At 39.4% G+C, this 20,627-nt stretch overlaps 1 protein-coding gene across 9 annotated transcripts in view; it reads left to right on the top strand.

Moving 5' to 3' along the window:
- The window catches only part of NKAIN2 (sodium/potassium transporting ATPase interacting 2), a 1,166,031-nt gene that overhangs the window by 1,113,764 nt on the left and 31,640 nt on the right, over positions 1 to 20,627 (top strand). For all 9 annotated transcript variants that reach the window (XR_011388540.2, XR_011388541.2, XR_011388542.2 and 6 more), the window contains one exon: positions 19,149 to 19,209. Coding sequence is in view for 2 of the 9 variants with exons in the window: in XM_089333709.1 (XP_089189835.1) it covers positions 19,149 to 19,209 (61 nt within the window). In the remaining 7 variants the exon portion in view is untranslated. The remainder of the gene's footprint in view (positions 1 to 19,148; positions 19,210 to 20,627) is intronic.

Raw genomic sequence — 20,627 nt, 5'->3', positions numbered from 1 at the left:
AATGTGAACAAGCCCAGACTGTCCTGGCGGATATATGCAATCATAAATATGTGGTCCCTTTGTCCTCATCACACCACCTAACAATCAGCCACTCTAGAAAAACTGCTACCTAGATGACTCATCATCAATCACAAATGCATGAATGAATCCCACCAAGTCAAACAAAAAAATTGCTAGTTGAATTTAACCAAAATCGCTGACCAACAGAACAATAAGCAAAGCAAATGGTGTTGTTTCAAGTCACTAAGTTTCGGTGCAATCTGTTATGTTGCAAGAGTAATTGATATATATTTATTCATATTATGGAATGCCAATTGAAAACAAAATAATGAATTATCAAAACATCAATATCTTGACTTAATCTCAAAAATATTATGCTCAGTGAAAGAAACCAGGTACAAAGCAATGAGATTCTATTTGTAGTAATTTGAAGACCAAGCAAAATCACTCTGATTACCAGGATAAAAACAGTGGTTATTACATTGTGGGTGGGGTAGGGTATTTGGAGAATAATGAAGAGAAAAGGTCAAAAGAAAACTTTCTGGAATAATAGAAATGTTCTTGGGGATTCAGGGGGGCTTATGGCCCAGTTTAATAATTAATTTGTGAAAATGAATTAGAATAAAATTATGTAAGGTAGATATTGAATGGTGCTGTAGAAGCACCAAGTGAGAACTACTCATGTGTGCTGCTTTTTTTTTTTTTTTTTTTTTTGACAGGCAGAGTGGACAGTGAGAGAGAGAGACAGAGAGAAAGGTCTTCCTTTGCCGTTGGTTCACCCTCCAATGGCCGCCGCGGCCGGCGCGCTGCAGCCGGCGCACCGCACTGATCCGATGGCAGGAACCAGGTGCTTCTCCTGGTCTCCCATGGGGTGCAGGGCCCAAGCACTTGGGCCATCCTCCACTGCACTTCCTGGCCACAGCAGAGAGCTGGCCTGGAAGCGGGGCAACTGGGACAGAATCCGGCGCCCCGACCGGGACTAGAACCCAGTGTGCTGGGGCCGTAAGGCGGAGGATTAGCCTAGTGAGCTGCAGCGCCGGCCTCATGTGTGCTTTTTGGTGTTTAAGGAATACTTCCTTGGGGCCGGTGCCGTGGCTCACTTGGTTAATCCTCTGCCTGTGGCACCAGCATCCCATATGGGCGCCGGGTTCTAGTCCCAGTTGCTCCTCTCCCATTCCAACTCTCTGCTGTGGCCCGGGAGAGCAGTGGAGGATGGCTCAAGTGCTTGGGCCTCTGCACCCACATCAGAGACCAGGAAGAAGCACCTGGCTCCTGGCTTCAGACTGGCGCAGCGCCAGCTGTAGCGGCCATTTGGGAAGTGAACCAACGGAAGGAAGACCTTTCTCTCTCTCTCTCTCTGTCTATAACTCTACCTGTCAAATAAATAAATAATAAAAAAATAAGGAATACTTCCTTGAGAAGCAGCTTTGAACTAGCCTATGCTTCATGTAGGAACTTGCTATACCATGATAAATTTTGTTAGGTAGAAAACCCCATTATTAAAAACATGAAACAGAAAGGCGTGCATATTGGGCAACAGCCAGAGATTTAATATGGAAGAGTGAAGGGGAGTCACAAGTGTTGGGACTAGAAAGGTAGGCTTGAGCAAAATCATGAATGTCCTTCAAGTCTTCGCTGTCAGTATTTTACCTGGCAAGGAGAGACACTGATTTACTTTTCTGTCTCAGACCCCTACCTCCCATTTGATGCCGCACATATTGTGAAGCTCAGCAGCAGTAAGCTGAAGGTAATTAGTGGCTCACCAATGTATTTCTGATATAAGAAGCCCACTCTGGTGTGTAGAAGCATGTATAAAGAATTCAGAGGAGGACCATAAAATCATGATGAGCCAGAACCACTGAAAGAGATCTGCAGTGGTAATTAAATGAGTGGGAGGAGCGCTCTAGTTCTCCTGCATGCCCCAGGTTTCCCCCGAGTGGCATTAAACTCTTCTGTGGTTTGTCTAGTAGCTGAGCCAGTTTGTTTCTTGCTGATTTCTAAGCTCTGCTAATTCAAAGCTCAAAATTATCCTCTGTATACAAATTTCCAACTTGGAAAACTCAGCTTTGTTTTTCAAACAGAATGTGAATTCACTCTGACTTTCAGAATCATATATTCCCTTCTCTTGATGGTATTGTCAATTTCACCTGCTGGATAAGCTAATAATACTATGTGAGAGTGAAAAATTTTAGGAGTTTAGATCTATAACCGTGGTCCTAAGTCTTTGTCTTATTATCTTTTAATCTTGAGACATCACTTCATTCTCTAAACCTCAGTTTTCTCATTGATAAATAATAGATGATGATGAAACTCCCTATTTAGTTTTAGAAAGACTAGATAAGACAATAGCTATAAAGTTGATAACACATTTCCAGAACATAGTGAGCACTCCAACAATTCCAGCTATTACTTTGAATAGTAATCACCTACTTTGCCTTTCATAACTCCCAGTTGTAACCAGGATATGGCTTTTCTCTTTAGAAAGACCTTCAAGTTTTGAATCTATAATCAGATGTATTGCAAGTACACACATGCCCACATATTTCAGTAACAACATAAAAGATATGCCATCCTATTGCCTTAATATGATTTTTCTTTAAACTGATTTTTGAATTTAATTATCAAGGTCAGTTCACAAGAAGGGAGTGAGTTATGTGGAGTCTTTTCTGAATTCTTGTGCTGCAAGGAAAGTAAGATGCAAGATGAGCTCAGGTTACCCCTGCCCAGGATTCCCAGCAGGTGAGACAAACCTTTGTGTCAGAGTGCACACCTCCAAGCCACCAGGAGCAGGGGATGCAAAGAATGAAGGGAGCACGATTGAGTGAGTTTCCTAGAACACATGAGTGCTCATAGATTCACCCATCACATCTTACTAAATAACTTGAAATGTCAGCCTCTGAACTATATCATACTGAATTGCATACCAGGACTTTTTCATAGCCAAGTTTGTTTAGTCAGAATAGGGAGGAACCATAACAGATTCTATCAGGGCTACTCCAGCATCTTTGTCAGCATAAAGAGGAAGAAACCCAACTGCAAACCCCAGTAAGAAAAATTTCCCAGGACCTGGTGTGATAACTGACAAACCACTTCTTGACAAACCACTTCTCAGCCCTGTTACTCTTCCTGACTTCCCCAGGGCTATGTGGGGCAAGTGTTTCTCACATCTCACAAAGGCAGCTCTACAGGGCTAAGATGATTGGTTGGTTTTAAGCTTTAAGTGTTAAAAAATGTAAAAAGCAAAGTACACAAGCTTCCAGTTTTACTTAGTTGCTATGTTCTCAAATGGTAATAACCATCTTACATATAATTAGTGACATCTCTCCATTCTCAGGTATTTAATACTTTCTTTCACCCTTGTATAATCTAAGATGTTTATTGGAAAGAAAGTGACTAATACAGGAAGAAAGATCAGTGAAAGCCAGCAGTTGGGGCAGGTGTTTGACCTATCAATTAAGACACCTGCATTCCCCATCAAAGTGCCTGGGTTTAATCCCCTACTCCAGATCTGGACTTTAGTTTCCTGCTAATGAAGACGCTGGGAGGCCAGCAGTGGTAGCTCAAGCAGTAGAGTTCCTACCAGTCACGTGGGAAACCTAGATTGAGTTCCTGGTCTCCAACTTGGCCTCCAATGTTATTGGCCCTGGATGTTATTGGTATTTGGAGAATGAGCCAGCAGATGGGGGCTATTCTCTGGCTGTCTCTCTTTCTTTATCTGTCTGATTCTCAATAAATATATTTTTAAATGAACACTTGTCATAGCCAAGTTCTGACTCCAAAGTTTTTCAGTCCATCTATATTATACTGCTACACAGGATCAAGTTGACAGACCTTTTAAGTAATAGTTCGATTCAGTTTTGTGCCTTTTAAAATTGCTTTGGGAAAAAATGGTCTTTAAATTTGTGTCTTCCCTAATTCACATCTTACTTCCCTTGGGGGTTCTTTTTCTATTACTACCCTCACTCCCATTCATCTTCCTCTACCACATATTGCAGCAAGTAGTTTGCTTCAGAAGCAAGCTTCATTAAATGCCACCTAAAGTAACTTCTCATAGACAATAAAGCTTATTCTCATAGATGTCACTGTAAAGGCATCAATTTCCCTAAGATTCCCTAAATTTGTTGAGAACATTCTATGCATTGAGAACTTTACTTGGAATAGTGTTCCTCCTCTTCCTTCACTGTGTGATGATAATCCTTTTGGGTAATTCCATTCAATTGTGGTTCCAACACTGAATACATTTCTGCAGATTTTGACTGGCCAGCCCAGAGGAAAGTGGGGGCTATCCACTACTTTTGTTCTAGATATACTAATTCTCTTCTTCTTTTGGCATCCTACCTATAATTACAAAATGTGACCATTAGATAACCGTCCTCTCTTAAAAATGTTTAAAAGTCCTACAAAACAAAGCTCACAGTGAGTCACCTAAAATATGCCTCTTGAAACTGCTTTCTGCTCAAAACTGGTCTCTTCATCACTGTTTTTTTCTAGGTCTTGGTATTTAACCAGGTATACACCTAGTGTATATTCTCTGTATTGTATTAGCACAATGTCATCTCACAATGTCTTGAAGTACAGTTGTGTAATGTATGCTGAAGCCCAAAAGGTATAATACATTCCACTTTTTCCTTATCTTCTTCTCAGATGCTTCTGAAAAAGACATATTAATACAATTTTACCATCCTTTCTAAAGCACATATTAATGTTATATATTTTTGCAATTAGTATTCTAATACAAATAATCTGCTCTCCTAGTTTATTCAAAGAAATCTGGCTTTGTATTTCCATTGTCACTACTGGGATTGCATACTCTCTCCAGTGAAATACAATGAGAATTTTTAGCCTTGTTTTTTTTAATGTTGGAATATACAACATGGCTAATTTATTTTTACAAATACTTCATTTTTGACAATTAATTTTACTATAGGTTCCCTATTATCTCTGATCAAAATTATGTTACTTGTACCATTTGCTCCTAAAGAATTAAGTACTAATTTTGTGCAGGAATTTTTCAGGACAGTTTTAACTATTTACATTTACAGGATACTTAAAATTATATTCTGTGCCTCAAATATCTCATTATGAATAAATCAGATTTTCTATTCTATATTACAAGCATATAATCTTAAACTTAGTTTCACTATTGAAATAGTGTGGTATTGTTGATAGATTCCTTTTTATATTTCTCAATTCTTTTCAATGAATAGCTTTGGTTGAAAACTCCCTTATGGCTCCTATCTCTAAAACTGAAGGCATTTTGTGGCAGTTCTATTGCATGAGATAAGTCATTTCTTTGATCACCTCCCAACTGGCACATGAATAAAATAGTTGAACTATTGTTCTCAATGCAGTTTTAAAACTAATCTGATACTTAAACTCTGAGAGAGATATTAACCATGATGACATTTGAATTTTATTAGCCATCTTTCACTCTACCACATTTACTAACATAGTAGACTCATCTGAACCCAGGTAACTTATTGGTAAGTTTGAACTGAAGAAATGCTCCCATCTCCAGAGACCAAGTTATAATAGGAATGATTGGTTAAGCCGGTGTTGGCACTTAGTTCATTCCATTTCCCAGGCTTAAGTAGATAATGCAAGTTCGCATGTATGTCCAGTTTTATTTAATCTTTTAAAAAGTGTTTAATACAGTCATGCTTAATGATGCAATACAATACCTAAAGGCTGGTATTAAGATATATTTCTGATCCTCTGAAAAGCTTTTCTGACTCAGTAGGCTGTGAGCATTCACAATAGCACTAGAGGCAATCCTCCACATGTTATGGTAGTTTGATAACTGCACCTGGATTATTCTCAGCAAAGAAAATTTATAACTTGCTCCAAACAGCTCATTGGGTAGAATACTATGGGAAAAGAGCCACCTGGTAGATAACGGAGATAATGGAGATAACCACCATGGTAGATAACGGTATATCAATACCAGCCCATGTAATAAGATACTTCAAATAATGACTTTCATTAATAATAGTAACATAATCATATTAGAATCCTTTGCTAAAGCAATCTTAAAATTATGTAAATGGAGTTAGATGAAGAGAACAAGTAAACATCATCTGAAATTTATAAGTCTGCTTAGCGAGCATGTAATATCCTCTGATCAGATTCCTATTACAAAAAGCATGGGCTTAGAGCATATGAATTATGAATTCAGAAAAATGAATTGATTAATTTAAATGAAACAGAAGTAAATTATTTGGAATATTAGATGATGGCAGATAAAAAAAGTAGTGTTTGCTCCCCCTGCATCACCACACCCAGTACAAAAACATTGTTAAACAATGATTCTATATTGTTTCAACATCAAAAATTGTTACGGATTTTCATATTGGTCCAAAGGCTCACAAATGAAATAAGTCTTTGTAGTTTAGAAAACAAGTACAACTACTTTGTTGAATACATTTCTAATTTAGAAATGATAGCAAAAACATTTAACCTAAATAATAGTAACCTAAAATATATTTTCATTTATACATTTTATTGTGAGATAATTATATATCACCTACAATTATGTGGGATACCCTGATAGCTCCTGTGTACTCTTTACCCTGCTTCCCCAAACAGTAACATGCTGCACCACAGTCCAACAACACTATCCCAGGGTCCATACTCACACAGGGCACAGAACAGCTCTACTGCCACAAAGATCCTACGTGTTGCATTTTTAAGTCCCCATCTACTTCCCTCTAACCCCTAACCATCTTTTCTCCCTGGCAATCACTAATTTGCTCTCCATTTCTATAATTTCATCATGTCAAGAATGCCACATAAACATAATCATATAATATTTAACCTTTTTTTTTTGACAGGCAGAGTTAGACAGTGAGAGAGAGAGAGAGAGAGAGAGACAGAGACAGAGAGAAAGGTCTTCCTTCCATTGGTTCACCCTCCAAATGGCTGCTATGACTGGCACACTTCGCTGATCCGAAGCCAGGAGCCAGGCGCCTCCTCCTGGTCTCCCATGAGAACGCAGGGCCCATGCACTTGGGCCATCCTCCACAGCCTTCCTGGGCCACAGCAGAGAGCTAGACTGCAAGAGGAGCATCCAGGACAGAATCCAGCACCTCGACTGGGACTAGAATTTGGGGTGCCAGTGCCACCGGCACCAGCCAATATTTAACCTTTTGTGGTTGCTTTTTCACTAAGCACTATTCTATGGAAATTCATGTTTGTTGTTGCATGTATCGATAGTTTTTCTGTTGCTGAGTATTGTTTTGTGGTATGAATGCACCACAGTTTCTTTAACAATTTACCAACTAAAGGACCTTGAGTTTTGTCCAGTCTGGGGCTGCTAGGAGCAAAGTTGCTGTAAACATTTGTGCACAGGCTTTTGTGTCAGCATGTCTTTACTTCTCTGGGATCAATGCCCAGGAGTGCAATTGCTGGGTCACATGATAGTTCCATGTTTAGTTTATCAAGAAACCTCTAAACTTTTTTTTTTTTTTTTTTTTTTTTTTTTTTTTTTTTTTTTTGCAGAATGGCTCTGTACAAATGCTTCCTTACTTCTGCTTTCATGACTTTTTTCTTTGTTTTCCAAAGTTTGACTGCCATGTATCTTGGTGTGAGTTTCTTTGGAATTATTCATCTGAGGCCCACTCACTTTCTTAAATTTATAAGTTTATGTCTTTTGTCCAATTTAGGAGATTTTCCATCATTTTTTGTTTAAAATTACTTAAATTGTATATATTTATGGGGTACAGTGTGACAATTCAATATATGAATTCAATAGGTGAAAATTAGATCAAGTTAGTTAGCATTTCCATCTCCTTAAACATATTTTAAAACTTTTGATTATACTCAGCTATTGTGCATATCCATGGGATATAGTGTGACATGTAAACAAATATAAGCAATGTGTATTAATCAAATCAAAGCAATCCACATTTCCTTCTTCCCATCATCCCTCCGCACTTAGAGACTGAGTTCCTCTCCTCATTCATTCTTTGAAAATATAACATGTTACTATGAAATGTACTCAATCAGTGTGCACTATAATCATCCCACTGTGCTATAGAACACTAGAATTTATTCCTTCTTTGTAACCATGTTTTGATATCTGTTATCCAACCCCTCTCCATCCCCCTCCTCCCTTGACCATTTATCAGTGCTGCTCTGTCCGTCTTTGCTTTTGGAACTCAAATGACACTAATATTAGACAGTTTGTGATTGCCCCAACGGTTCCTGGGGCTCTCTTCATGTTTTTCAGTCTAGTTTTCCTCTGCTGGCTAGAGTAGGGAATTTCTACTGTTCTGTCTTCAAGTTCACTGGTTCCTTCTTTCCTGTCTCCTCCACTCTTCAGTTGAGTTTTTTTATGTTGATTATTGCATTTTTCAGTCATAAATTTTCAGTTTGGTTCTTCCTTATATATTTTATCTTTTTTGATGAGACTTTATTTCTTCCATTTATTTCAAGTGTGTTCATGATTGCTTATTGAAGCGTTTTTACAAATAACTACTTTAAAATGTTTGCCATATAATTCTAACATGTCCATCACTTTTGTGTTAGAATTCATTGGTTGTCTTTTACATTATGTTTGAGATCCTCTTCATTCTCAATTTGATGAGTAATTTTTATTGAAACATGGACATTCGGGGTATTAAGTGATGAGATGCTGGAATTTAATTCAACCTTCTGTTTCCATTGACTCTTTCGATACCAATTTGGCAGAAGGAGGGAAGCTGACTTATTTCTGTCAGAGGGGGCCGGAGTCCACACTCTCCACTCAGCTTCCATTGACACTCAAAGCAGAAAGGTTTTGCCATAGCTGCTGTTCCCCAGTAACTCCTCATTGATACCACTTGGCTGAGAGGGGTAAGAGTGCCTTAGTGCTGCTCCCAGGTGGCATTCAGTAAGAGCAAAGGAGAAGAGGATTACCCTCATCACTAATTTTTCCCTAGGAGTCCTCTGCCATCACACCAGTGGAAAGGAGGAGGGTACTCATTACTACAGAGTGAGGATACAACCTAGATTTCTCAGGTGGCCTCCACCAGTTCTGGGGCTGGCTGGATAGGGAGAGTCGTCCTACTTTCCAGCAGAAATATAAGCCCAGACTTCCAGTTTGCTATTTAGACACCATAACTTGGTCAGGGGCAAAACCATGGATCCTCAGCCTTTGCTGCTGTGGTTGGGGAGAGGAACTACAGTTTTGTTTATTTTTCTTCCTGTTATATTGGCTGAAGAAGAAACATTGATGTCTTAAGTCTTCTTCTTTCCTGGGGTGCCAGATTCAGTCCCGGTTGCCCCTCTTCCAGGCCAGCTCTCTGCTGTGGCCCAGGAGTGCAGTGGAGGATGGCCCAAGTCCTTGGGCCCTGCACCCGCATAGGAGACCAGGAGAAGCACCTGGCTCCTGCCTTCGAATCAGCGCGGTGCGCCGGCCGCAGCACACCGGCTGCGGCGGCCATTGGAGGGTGAACCAACAGCAAAAGAAGACCTTTCTCTCTGTCTCTATCTCTCGCTGTCCACTCTGCCTGTCGAAAAATTTTTTTAAAAATTAAAAAAAATACTTAAAAAAGTCTTCTTCTTTTCCTATTCTTGGCTAGAGAGAGCCCATTGGCATTTCTGGATTGTGGGTTGCTTCTGCTCCAAAATGGCATATATGAGACAGACAGACAGACAGACATAAATAAATAAATAAATAAATAAATAAATCAGGAGATTCACCCGTATTTTTACTTGGGTCCTCAGGTCCCTAGCTATTCTGCCTTCTTTCCACCTTGCAAAGTCTTCTTAGGTTTGTAATTTGTATCAGTCAGTTTTCTTTTCTTTAAAATACCTGAGAGGAGCTTCTTGGAAAGGAGAACATTTATTTTGACTCATGCTTTGGAAGTTCAATGTTCAGAATCAGACAACCCCATTAGTTTGGCATCTGATGGAGGTTGGCAACAGTGGAACTGCTATAGAGAAATGATTACATGATGAGCCAGGAAACAGGGAGAGAAGGTAGGCCAAGGCCAAATTTGGCTTAAATAACCAACTCTCCTGTGACAACTACCTTCTGAGGACAAGTCCCCAGTGCCCTAAAGTTTTCCCCCCAGGCCCAGATCTCAGATGCCATAATTCAATAAAATCACTTTTAACCCACCAACCATTAACATAAGACTTTGGAGTTTAAAAATCTGCATGAGCTTGAGGAAGCATGTTCCATTCAATCCATAACATTGTATCCTGACTCCTCAAAACATGGTTTCCTCGTATACAACACACAATCATTCCATCCCCAAAGTCCCAAAGTTTTAACCTGATCCAACACTAATTTCTTTAAAAGCCCATAGTCCATAATCTCATCAAAGACAAAGCAAACTCTCTTAGCTGTAAACCCCTGTACAATCAAAAGCATGTAATTTACTTATTTGATATAATAGCAGAACAGGCACTGGTTATACATTTCCATTCCAAACAGGAAAAACAAGGAACTTGAATTAATAGAGCCAAAGCAAGACCAAAATCCAGCAGGACAAACATTATGGCCTAAGGCTCCAAATGTGGCATCCTGAGCACATTGTGTTGGAGGCTCTCTTCCTAAGAGGTTGGGCACACACGCTTTGCTGCTTGCAACCCAAGCTTCAGTCCTCACGGTGGGAGTCTTGATTCTGCAGATCCACTGGGCGTTGTGCTTGTGGTGACTCTCTGACCCCATATTTAGACCCAGCATTGCCCTGGGGAAGAATCCTTGCAGTGACTCCACCCCTGGCACCAATTTCTGTCTGGGTTCCCAGATTATCCAAAATTTCCTTGGAAATACAAATGGAGGCATCCATGCTGCCACAGCTCTGTTGATTTTTGTCCACATGGATGCTTTCTGAGACAACACACGATTGTCTGTGTTTTAGAAGGCTAATTTGGCACACTTTGCAGTTTTTCATGGCAAGTGTCTCATGTTGCTGGCATCTCCCTTTTTCTAGGGTATCCTCTGCAGTTTTACTCTCATAGTTTCACTACCTAGTATTCTTTCAGGAACTCCAGCCTCATAGTAGAACTGTGCCTGGCCTCCCAAGTTTTCCTTTGAAATCTTTATGGAAGCTGCCATGATCCAGTAATTCTTGCATTCTGTAAGCTTGCAAAACTGGCAACATGGGGACAATGCCAAAGTCTGGCAAGAACAAGGGCAAGCCACAATCCAGGGCTGGTCCTGGTTGACTGTGGCACTCCAGGGCTCCTTCCTGCTGTAAAATCTTTGGAACAAATCTGTTCTGCTGTCCTCTGATAGGACTGTGATGAAAGGGCCTTTCTGTATGATTTCTGCCCTCAGGGTCTTTCTTGCAATCTTGCCCATTGACACATTGCTTCCTTTTAATCTCATCAGTAAATGATTTCCCCACTTCACTTTCCTTTCCTCAGCAAGCTTTCTCTTTCTTCCGTCCCTGGCCAGGCTGCAAATTTTCCCGACATTTCTTCTCTGCTCACTTTTGGACCTCATTTTCTCTATAAAACTCAACAACAGTGGCCAATAACACATCATAGCCTGAACACTTTGCTACCTTGAAATCTCCTCCATCAAACAAACTAGTGCATCATCTTTAAGTTCAGCCTCCAAAGGGGTCTCAGGACATAGATATTTAAAAGCCAGTTTCAGGGAGCCAGTGTTGTGTACAGTGGGTGGCCTATAGTGCCAGCACCCCATATGGTGCTTATTCAAGTCCCAGCTGTTCCACTTCCAATCTATCTCCCTGCTAATGCACCTAGGAAAGCAGTAGCATCTTGCCCAAGTGTTCTGGCCTCTGTACCCAATTGGGAGACCCAGAAGAGGCTCCTGGATCCTTGCTTCAGCCTGGCCCACCTCTAGCCATTTGGGGAGTGAATCAGTGAGTAGAAGACCTCTCTCTGTTTCTCTATAACTCTGTTTTTCAAATAAATAAAAACAAAAAAAAATGCTCAGGATAACTAGCCCTCAGGGAAATGAAAAATCAAAACTACAATGAAGTTTCACCTCACTCCAGTTAGAATGGCTCACATACAGAAATTGACAAATGACATATGCTGGCGAGGATGTGAGGAAAAAGGTACCCTGGTCCACTGTTGGTGGGAATGTAGACTGGTGCAGCCACTGTGGAAGACAGTGTGGAGATACCTCAGAAATCTGAATATATACCTACCATATGATCTAGCCATCCTACTCCTAGGAATTTACCAAAACCAAAAGAAATCAACATCTGAAAGAGTTATTTGTACCCCCATGTTCATTGCAACACAATTCACAATAGCTAAGATAGAATCAACCCAGATGCCCATCAACTATTGACTGGATAAAGAAATTATGTATATATATATATATATATATATATATATATATACACACACACACACACACCATGGAATACCACTCAGCAGTTAAAAAAAAAAAAAAGAATCCTGTCTTTTGTAACAAGATGGACATGCAATATATACTTAGTGGAATAAACCAGTCCCAAAAAAACAGATATCCTATGTTTTCCCTGATCCAAAGTAACTAATAGAGTGCCTGAAATATAATGATTTGGAATGAAATAGACACTTTGAGATTCAATGATTGTTACCACCCTTGTCTCTTCCATAGAGGAACAGTGTTTTATTTTATTTTTTTTTACCTTCATACTATTTGTTGAACTATTTTAATTAGTGTAGGGTTAATCTTATTAGTATAATATAACCTCAAAATAGATCTAGGTAAAAATTAAGAGAAGGAATAGGAAAGGGAGGAGGAGGAAAGGTTGTAGCCTGGGCAGAAGGGAAGGTAAGGGGGAAGTGTCACTATATTCCTAAATTTCTGTATATGAAATAAATGAAACTTGTATAGCTTAAATAAAAATTTTCAAAAAGGCATGTTATTTGCCACCATGTAACCTGGATGCATTCCTCCCAGCATTCTAGTCTTCTGAGCCCTCTTCAGAAACTCACGTAATGCTCACCTTACAGCATTCTAAGCTTTCTATGGCCTGCTGGTGCAAAATCTTCCAACAGTTTCTGGTGAATCACTTCTAAAGGTTCCCTCATATCTTTGGGTGTAGTTATTAGCAATGACCTCACTGTAGGTACCAGTTTTCTTTAGCAGTCAGCTTTTCAATGCTTCAACTAAATACCTGAGAGGAGCTTCTGGGGAAGGGAAGGGTTTGTTTTACATACAATTTGGAGGGTCATAGTTAAGGATCAAGTGGTCCCTTAGGCTATCGTCTAATGGATGATGGCATTGGTGGAGCAGGTGTGGAGGAACAAGCACATGTTGAGCCACGAAGCAGAGAGAAGCTAGGCCACTAATCCGCCTCTGAGAACTACTTTCTAAGGTTAATCCCTCAGTGACCTAAAGACTTTTACCTGACCCTCCTCTCAGAAGCCGTTATTAGGTCAAGACTCCAGCCTCAATTCATCAACTATTGACATAAGACTCCACAATGTAAACATCTCCGTGAGTTGGAGAGCCAAGTCCTATTCAGTACACAGCATCATACATTTAGGGTCCAGGGTTTTCAGTTGTACTATTCCAACTCCCTAGAAACAAAAGTTTGAAATATAATAATTTAAATACCAAGGTTGCTACTTTTTAGATTACAATTAAATCTTTTTAGACACGTTACAAAAAGACTTCAATTTCCTTTTATCTCTTAGCTTCTGAGAGCATTTCTGGGACATATATTCACAATGTGGCTTGTGAATACAAAAAAGAGTTTTAAACTGATTTAGTTACAGAGAACACATCATTTCTTTTCCGTCAGTAATGATATCAAGATGGCAGGTAATTCCTCACCAGGTGAATTAGAAGAGAACAAAACATATTCTATATATATGAAGGGGAAAAGTTGAATAACTTAAGACTTAGCTCTGCGTTAAAAGCCAAAGGCACCGGCACCGTGGTTCAACAGGCTAATCCTCCGCCTGCGGCGCCAGCACCCTGGGTTCTAGTCCTGGTCAGGTCAGGGCACCAGATTCTGTCCCGGTTGCCCCTTATCCAGGCCAGCTCTCTGCTATGGCCCGGGAATGCAGTGGAGGATGGCCCAAGTGCTTGGGCCCAGAGACCAGGAGAAGCACCTGGCTCCTGCCATCGTATCAGCGGGATGCGCCGGCCGCAGCAGCCATTGGAGGGTGAACCAACAGCAAAAGAAGACCTTTCTCTCTGTCTCTCTCTCTCACTGTCCACTCTGCCTATCAAAAAAAAAAAAAAAAAAAAAAAAAAAAAAAAGCCAAAGGCTAAAACACCTGGAATATTTTGGGTTTTTTCCACACATGGATAATTGTGCAGTTTTGTGCCACACATATCTTTCATTATTTTTCTAGCCATCTTTAAATAAGGAACAAAATAAAACCATTTTATTTCAATTGTTGGCACTCAGATTTTCCATAATAACATGAGTCACTCTTCGCCATGTGACCGTGACTCTCTGTAACGTGACCCACACTCTTCAGACCTGGGGCCATTTCCTCCTCCCTGAACACATCTTTCCAGCTCATTATTTGGAAGTACATTATTTGGAAGATGTCCTGTCCACCTCTCCTCTTTGTTCTTCGTATAGCCCTCCCATTTGTTGAGGTCCATATCAGGAAAAGTGTCAACCTACAACCTACATTAGAAATGGACTGCCAGTTCTCAGGAGGGAAGCAATAAAAATAACTAGGGATTCTTCAAGGTATGAGACTGAATGGGTAAGGGAAGGATAAGGTGTCAGAATGGAGAAATGAGTGAAGAGAGGAGTACATTTGCCTGATTTAATCAGCAAGACTGCTAGCATCAATTCTTATAGAAAAGTGATTAGAAAAAAGGCTAGAAAGGAAGCTGAGTTTCTCATTGGGAAGGATTTGCATTCTATGAAAAAAAAATCATATTCTTGCAAGGGGTATTCCTTGAACACACTGTAAAAAAATGACCCAGTAAGATATTCAATTTGATACACACTTGAAGCCCACTGATTCTGGCCCAAATCTGCTTTCTTAGCTCTGATTTCCTTTACCATTGTACAAGGTCCCAACATTCCCATCAGGTGCAGTTGCTGGCTGTTATCTAAACTCAATCCTTACTTTCCCTCTTGATAATCTCACTCTGGAAGAGTAAGTCCCATGTTTTCCTCTTATCTGTGAAAATATATATAATATTTATTCTTCCCAGGGTGGTGGTAAAGATTAATGAATTTACACATGAAAGCAACAGTTTACTCTTTGTCACTTTATAGACACACAGTTTTCTTCCTTCCTCCTGACAATATAACCTAAATCTGCTGCAAATTATGTCTGTATCTTTTGTATTACTATAAAATTACAAATTCTTTAAGGCTAGGACTGTATCTAAACCAGGAACCCTAACCAGGGGCAATGTTAAGGGACAGAAGACAATGTCTGAAGATGTTTTTGATTGTCTCAATTGTAAGATGTTAGTGATTAATCATCCTACAATGCAACACAGCCTTCACAACAAATAATTACCTAATCTAAAATGCCAGTGGGGCCAAGGTTTAGAAACTCTGGTTTTATTCATCTTTGTAACCCGGATAGCAATTAGCAGAGTTGTACATTATAGGAAGTTCTCAGAATTTTTAGAAGTAATTGGAAACCCCTTTCCTGCAGGTAAATTTTATAAATTGCTATCAAGAAGTTGAATTTAGAAAGATATATGTTATAGGGAAATTGGAAGACAGCAGAGTTTGTGAATCTTGATTAATTTGGGGGAAACAAATTTCCATTTGTATTTAGAGGTGATCAATTTAAAAGCTAAAGTTCTCTTAATCAGCAAGCTTTTGTAATGAAATGCAGCAAGATTTACTTTTATATCAAAGGAACTCCCCTGAGAGTTAAAGAATGCAGTTGAAGAGGATTAAAGATCACTGGTGAGCTGAATACCATGCCTTTGTTGCATTCTTGGTCAGTATACTTAATAAACTAGAATCAGTGACACTTTAATGAGAAATTCAAACTTGTTTGCCTGAATTTCAGAATTTATTAATGCCTATTAGCAAGATTTTCACTTCTAAATAATGCAGTGGTGTGTAAGAGTCAAAAGAAAAGTTTGTGATTAGGAAAGTAACAAGTATTTAAATTTAAAAAAAAAGATTGATAAACTAGTGATACATCAGTAACATTTAGCCATGTACAGCAAGGATTTACTGAAGAGGAAGGAGTAGAACTACGAGCAGTACCCAGGATTCTTAACCAAACCCAGTTTCTTACCCAGCCACAGCCAGATCCAAGTACCAGTGACAAGGTGACCATGAGACTGGGTCGTTCAGTGAAGAGGGCATTCTCATAGATGTGATGGATTAGAAAAAAATTAAGAAGTTTTATGAAAATCTTTTGTTTGGTGAAATCAAAATCATTGCTAAAGATAGAGTTTCATTCTTTTTATGGCTGAGTAGTATTCCACATTATATGTATACCACATTTTATTTTTTTCCTCTTTATCCAGTCATCAGTTGATGGACATCTGGAGACCATTATGCTTAGAGAAATATTCCAAACCCAAAAAGACACACATCATGTGTTTTCTCAGATTTGTGGTAGCTAATATATACAGTACCAGAAAAAAGCAATGCACATCAGTGAAACTGACATCTTGAAATTTAATTATTGTTTATAGCCCTTGTCCATACTCCTACAGATTAGTGGTCTTTCTACCTTCTACTTGTTGAATTCTTTATTTAATGGAGGATTAAGACTGGGATTATAAAGTAAATTGAAAATATGTTACCACAAAGATTAAAAGAAAAAAAGGAATGGAACAGAGGAGGAGGGAGGGTGGCTGGGAAGTATAATTATGTGCTTAAAATTGTATATATGAAATAATGAAATATATTCTCTTTGAATAAATAAATACAAAAACAAAGTCTTTCTCAAGGCAAAAAGAAGACACAGGTTTTTAACTAGAACTCTCTATTCTAAAACTACATCCCATAAAAACAATGATCCCAGGGGCAAGCATTTGGCATACTGGTTAGGAGATCAGTTGGACATCAGTTGTGATGCCCAGGTTGCACATTGAAGTACCCGGATTTCATACCCAGCTCTGGACTCCAGCTTCCCATTAATGCAGATCCTGACAGACAGCAAGTGATGGCTCAAGGATTTGAGATCCTACCACCCATATGGGAGGGCTGAATTGTATTCTGACTCCTGGTTTCAGCTTAACCCATCCCAGCTACCCCATCCAGCCAATTCCGGTATTTTAGGGGATTGGCCCAGCAGATGGAAGTTCTCTTTCTCTTTCCCTTTCTCTCTCCCCCCACCCCCTCTCTCTCATAAATAGATTTTGAAATGCAAAGAAAAACAATGATCCTGATGATTCAAAGAATTAGTTCTTATTATCACTATTTTATTGCCAATAGCAACAAATAACCCAAGGAGAAATATGCTAGTTTAGTTCTTAAAAATTTATTTAAAGACAACTAACTCTTCTAATATATCATCAGTGTCATTCTTACTTAGTCCTCTGTCATCTCTTCTGGTTCAGGTACCATACATGGTGGCTAGGAGGGAAAGAGGTACCCATTCCCTCCCATCAGGGATCAAAAAACGAAAACCAAAGAACATGATTTTCCCCAACTGTTATTCCTCACATGTGGCCACTACTGCTTCCTCTTCTGTCCTCCCTGTAAAAGCACTCTCTTTTTATTTTTTTTAGACAGGCAGAGTGGACAGTGAGAGAGAGAGACAGAGGGAAAGGTCTTCCTTTTGCCTTTGGTTCACCCTCCAATGGCCGCCGCACCGTGCTGATCCGATGGCAGGAGCCATGTACTTATCCTGGTCTCCCATGGGGTGCAGGGCCCAAATACTTGGGCCATCCTCCACTGCACTCCCTGGCCACAGCAGAGAGCTGGCCTGGAAGAGGGGCAACTGGGACAGAATCCGGCGCCCCGACCGGGACTAGAACCTGGTGTGCCGGTGCCGTAAGGCGGAGGATTAGCCTAGTGAGCCGCGGCGCCAGCCAAAACACTCTCTTTTCCCATGCCAGTTCTCTTTAGAAGACGGCTGAAACCTGCCAGAATACGCTTTCTCCCTCAAATCCAAATAGAGATTTTCTAACATTTCTTTCACCTGGGGTTCTCCCTGTTTCCAAATAGTTCTGCTCCTATTAAATACGTATTGGTATAGCCTCTGACTTAAAATGTTCCCCTCACCTCCATCATCTATCACCTAATGAAAAACAACTTCATTAGGCTGACCATGGCCATGCCTTTCCCGCTGTGTGTTACTGCCTGATTAAAAACTGCAGCCTTTGCTAATGTTCCCTTCCCCACACCAGATATGAATATGTGGGCTCCATACTCAGCCAGATTAATGCCTGTCTGAAATGTCATCAGTAATAATCCCCATCATTATTCTGAAGACATAGCTTTAAGGATTCTGCTTAAACTGAGTTGTTTTTGCAAAAAAAAAAAAATTCCCACTCATTAGGAAAGTATGTTGATTTGCTTCCTTCAACTAGAGTTTATAATTTTGCCTAAACATACACTATACAAAAGCACTCAATCTGAAGGCACAGGTATCAAATGGCTTTGCTGTGCTCTTTAACAGGCATAAATTTCAGTGGGCAGAGACTCCATTGACCATAGGGATCTATATGTAGTATATTTCAGAAAGAATGATGTGGTGTGTGCAATCCTGAATTCAATGCATTGTGATGATACTACTTACAGGTATCCACCTCATCACTCCTCTGTGACAGGTTGTCTTTGTTATATCCACTATGCCTTGGCCCTGGTTACAAGTCTGTAAATGAGTTTTCTTAGAGAGTCCATACAGCACACCATGGAATCTTCATCTTTCTCACTTAGAGCATTTTTCTGATGATTGAGAGTCCAATTTTAGAATCATGGGCTCTGAGCTAATGAAAAGCAAGATAGCAATTGATTGGCACAAATGCAAATGTTAAAACCTTTAATGAACGGTTGTAATTTTTTTCTTTTTCTGAACTTGACATAATTTGTTTCAGACTGCCTGACAATGAAAAAAATTACACATAATCACCAATCAGAGAAACACAGAGCAATGTACTTATGAGACAAACTGGCGTCATTTGCATCAAGAATCCACACTGGAGTTAAGATCCAGTCTTATGGATCATTCTGGAGCCCTGAATTTGGTCACAAACTGCCTGTCTTCACAAAGTCACTCTCCTAATGATGTCTGGTTCTGTTTCCTTTGCCTGATGTCTAAAGCATTTCTTTTTGTTTCAGCTGGCAGGATTCATCTACGCCTGTTATGTTGTGAAATGTATAACTGAAGAAGAGGACAGCTGTGAGTATTAAAGCTCTATTCTGTTTCTTTCAAGTTCAAAGCTTCCTCTTTACCACCTGCTGCTAACCTTCCTACTCATCAGACAATATTCCTCATCACATCACATCATTATAATGTGGAAAAAGCCTTTGGTAGCCATTGGGCTATGGTGTTTTTCCTTAAAGTACCTAACATATTGAAGGAATGGGAGAAGGACCTATTGAAAGCATAATTCTTTCTTGTCATTGAAAGATAATTTGAAAAGATTCCTCTTATAACAATTCTAGGGGAGAATATAGAGGGAAAGTGCAGATGGAAGTGATTTTTGATGTAGCTAACATGACTGTTTCCTCTTTATAAACTATTTCCTCTTTATTAGATATTCGTGACTATTGAGTTTCTTCCAGGACCACAAATTTTAAAAATCAATAATTTGTAATAGTTCCTAAAATTCCTGTAAGAACTGACTTCAGTTCAATTCAAGAAATTTGTCTCTGAAAAACCAAATGTTCAATTGTCCTTTTTGTTCCTGCAATTTGATACAAAGAGTAGCACTAGAGTTCTATGTCAGAGCTTCAGCACTCAGTCCTGTGGGCTGACTCCAAGTTCAGACAGCGGCATCTTTCCCCAGCCTCAATGTGGCTCCATTGTCTTTTGCTCCCACAAACATGGCAGGTAGAAGCTTTCATTCCTTCTTTGCCTCTAAGCATCTGAAATAGGATGGGGAAGGAACCTCTAGGCTCTGGTACTGTCATGTATAATTTCCCTTGAAGCTGTACTTAGTCTGAGGAAAGAATCAAAGTTAGGAATCCTTTTTCTTGTTTTCTAAAAATATTCACAAAGCTTAGATTTTGGAAACAGTGGGAGGAAAAAGAAGATGAGACCCCATTACTCTTTTATACAATGTTTTGAGGAGGAAAATCAAAAGAAGAAATATATGTTTCTTCTTCATTTCTTATCATAGTAATACAAAGAGGTAGTATCAAGTGATTAAAAGAAGCATTGCTTCATCCATTCATCTATGATGTAAAAGCAGGAATATACAATATGTAATTTACCTTATTTTGTTAAAAAGGAAATGGTGAGCCCTTCACTAAATGGGAATTTGCAAAACACTTTCAGTATATCAAGTGGAATGTCAGGTTTTGGAGATATAAAGATGAGCAATAACATGATCTTTTGCCTTTCAGAACTTGCCATTAGTATGTGAACTAATCGATGTTTCAGATAAGGGTAGAGCATCCCTTACCTGAAAATACAAATCCCAAAATTTGCCAAATTCTTAAACTTTCTAAACATTTACATGACACCACAAGTGGAAAATTCCATGCCAGACTCAATGTGATGGATCACGGTCAAAACACAATTGCCCTAAAAATATTGCATAAAATTATCTGAAATGTAAGTGAATTGCATGTTTAGATCTGAGACCCACCCTC

This window comes from Oryctolagus cuniculus, chromosome 5, assembly GCF_051225735.1.
Source record: "Oryctolagus cuniculus isolate XC-2025 breed Fujian yellow rabbit chromosome 5, ASM5122573v1, whole genome shotgun sequence".
Lineage (NCBI taxonomy): Eukaryota > Metazoa > Chordata > Mammalia > Lagomorpha > Leporidae > Oryctolagus > Oryctolagus cuniculus.
This window is presented reverse-complemented; position numbering and strand designations above follow the sequence as displayed.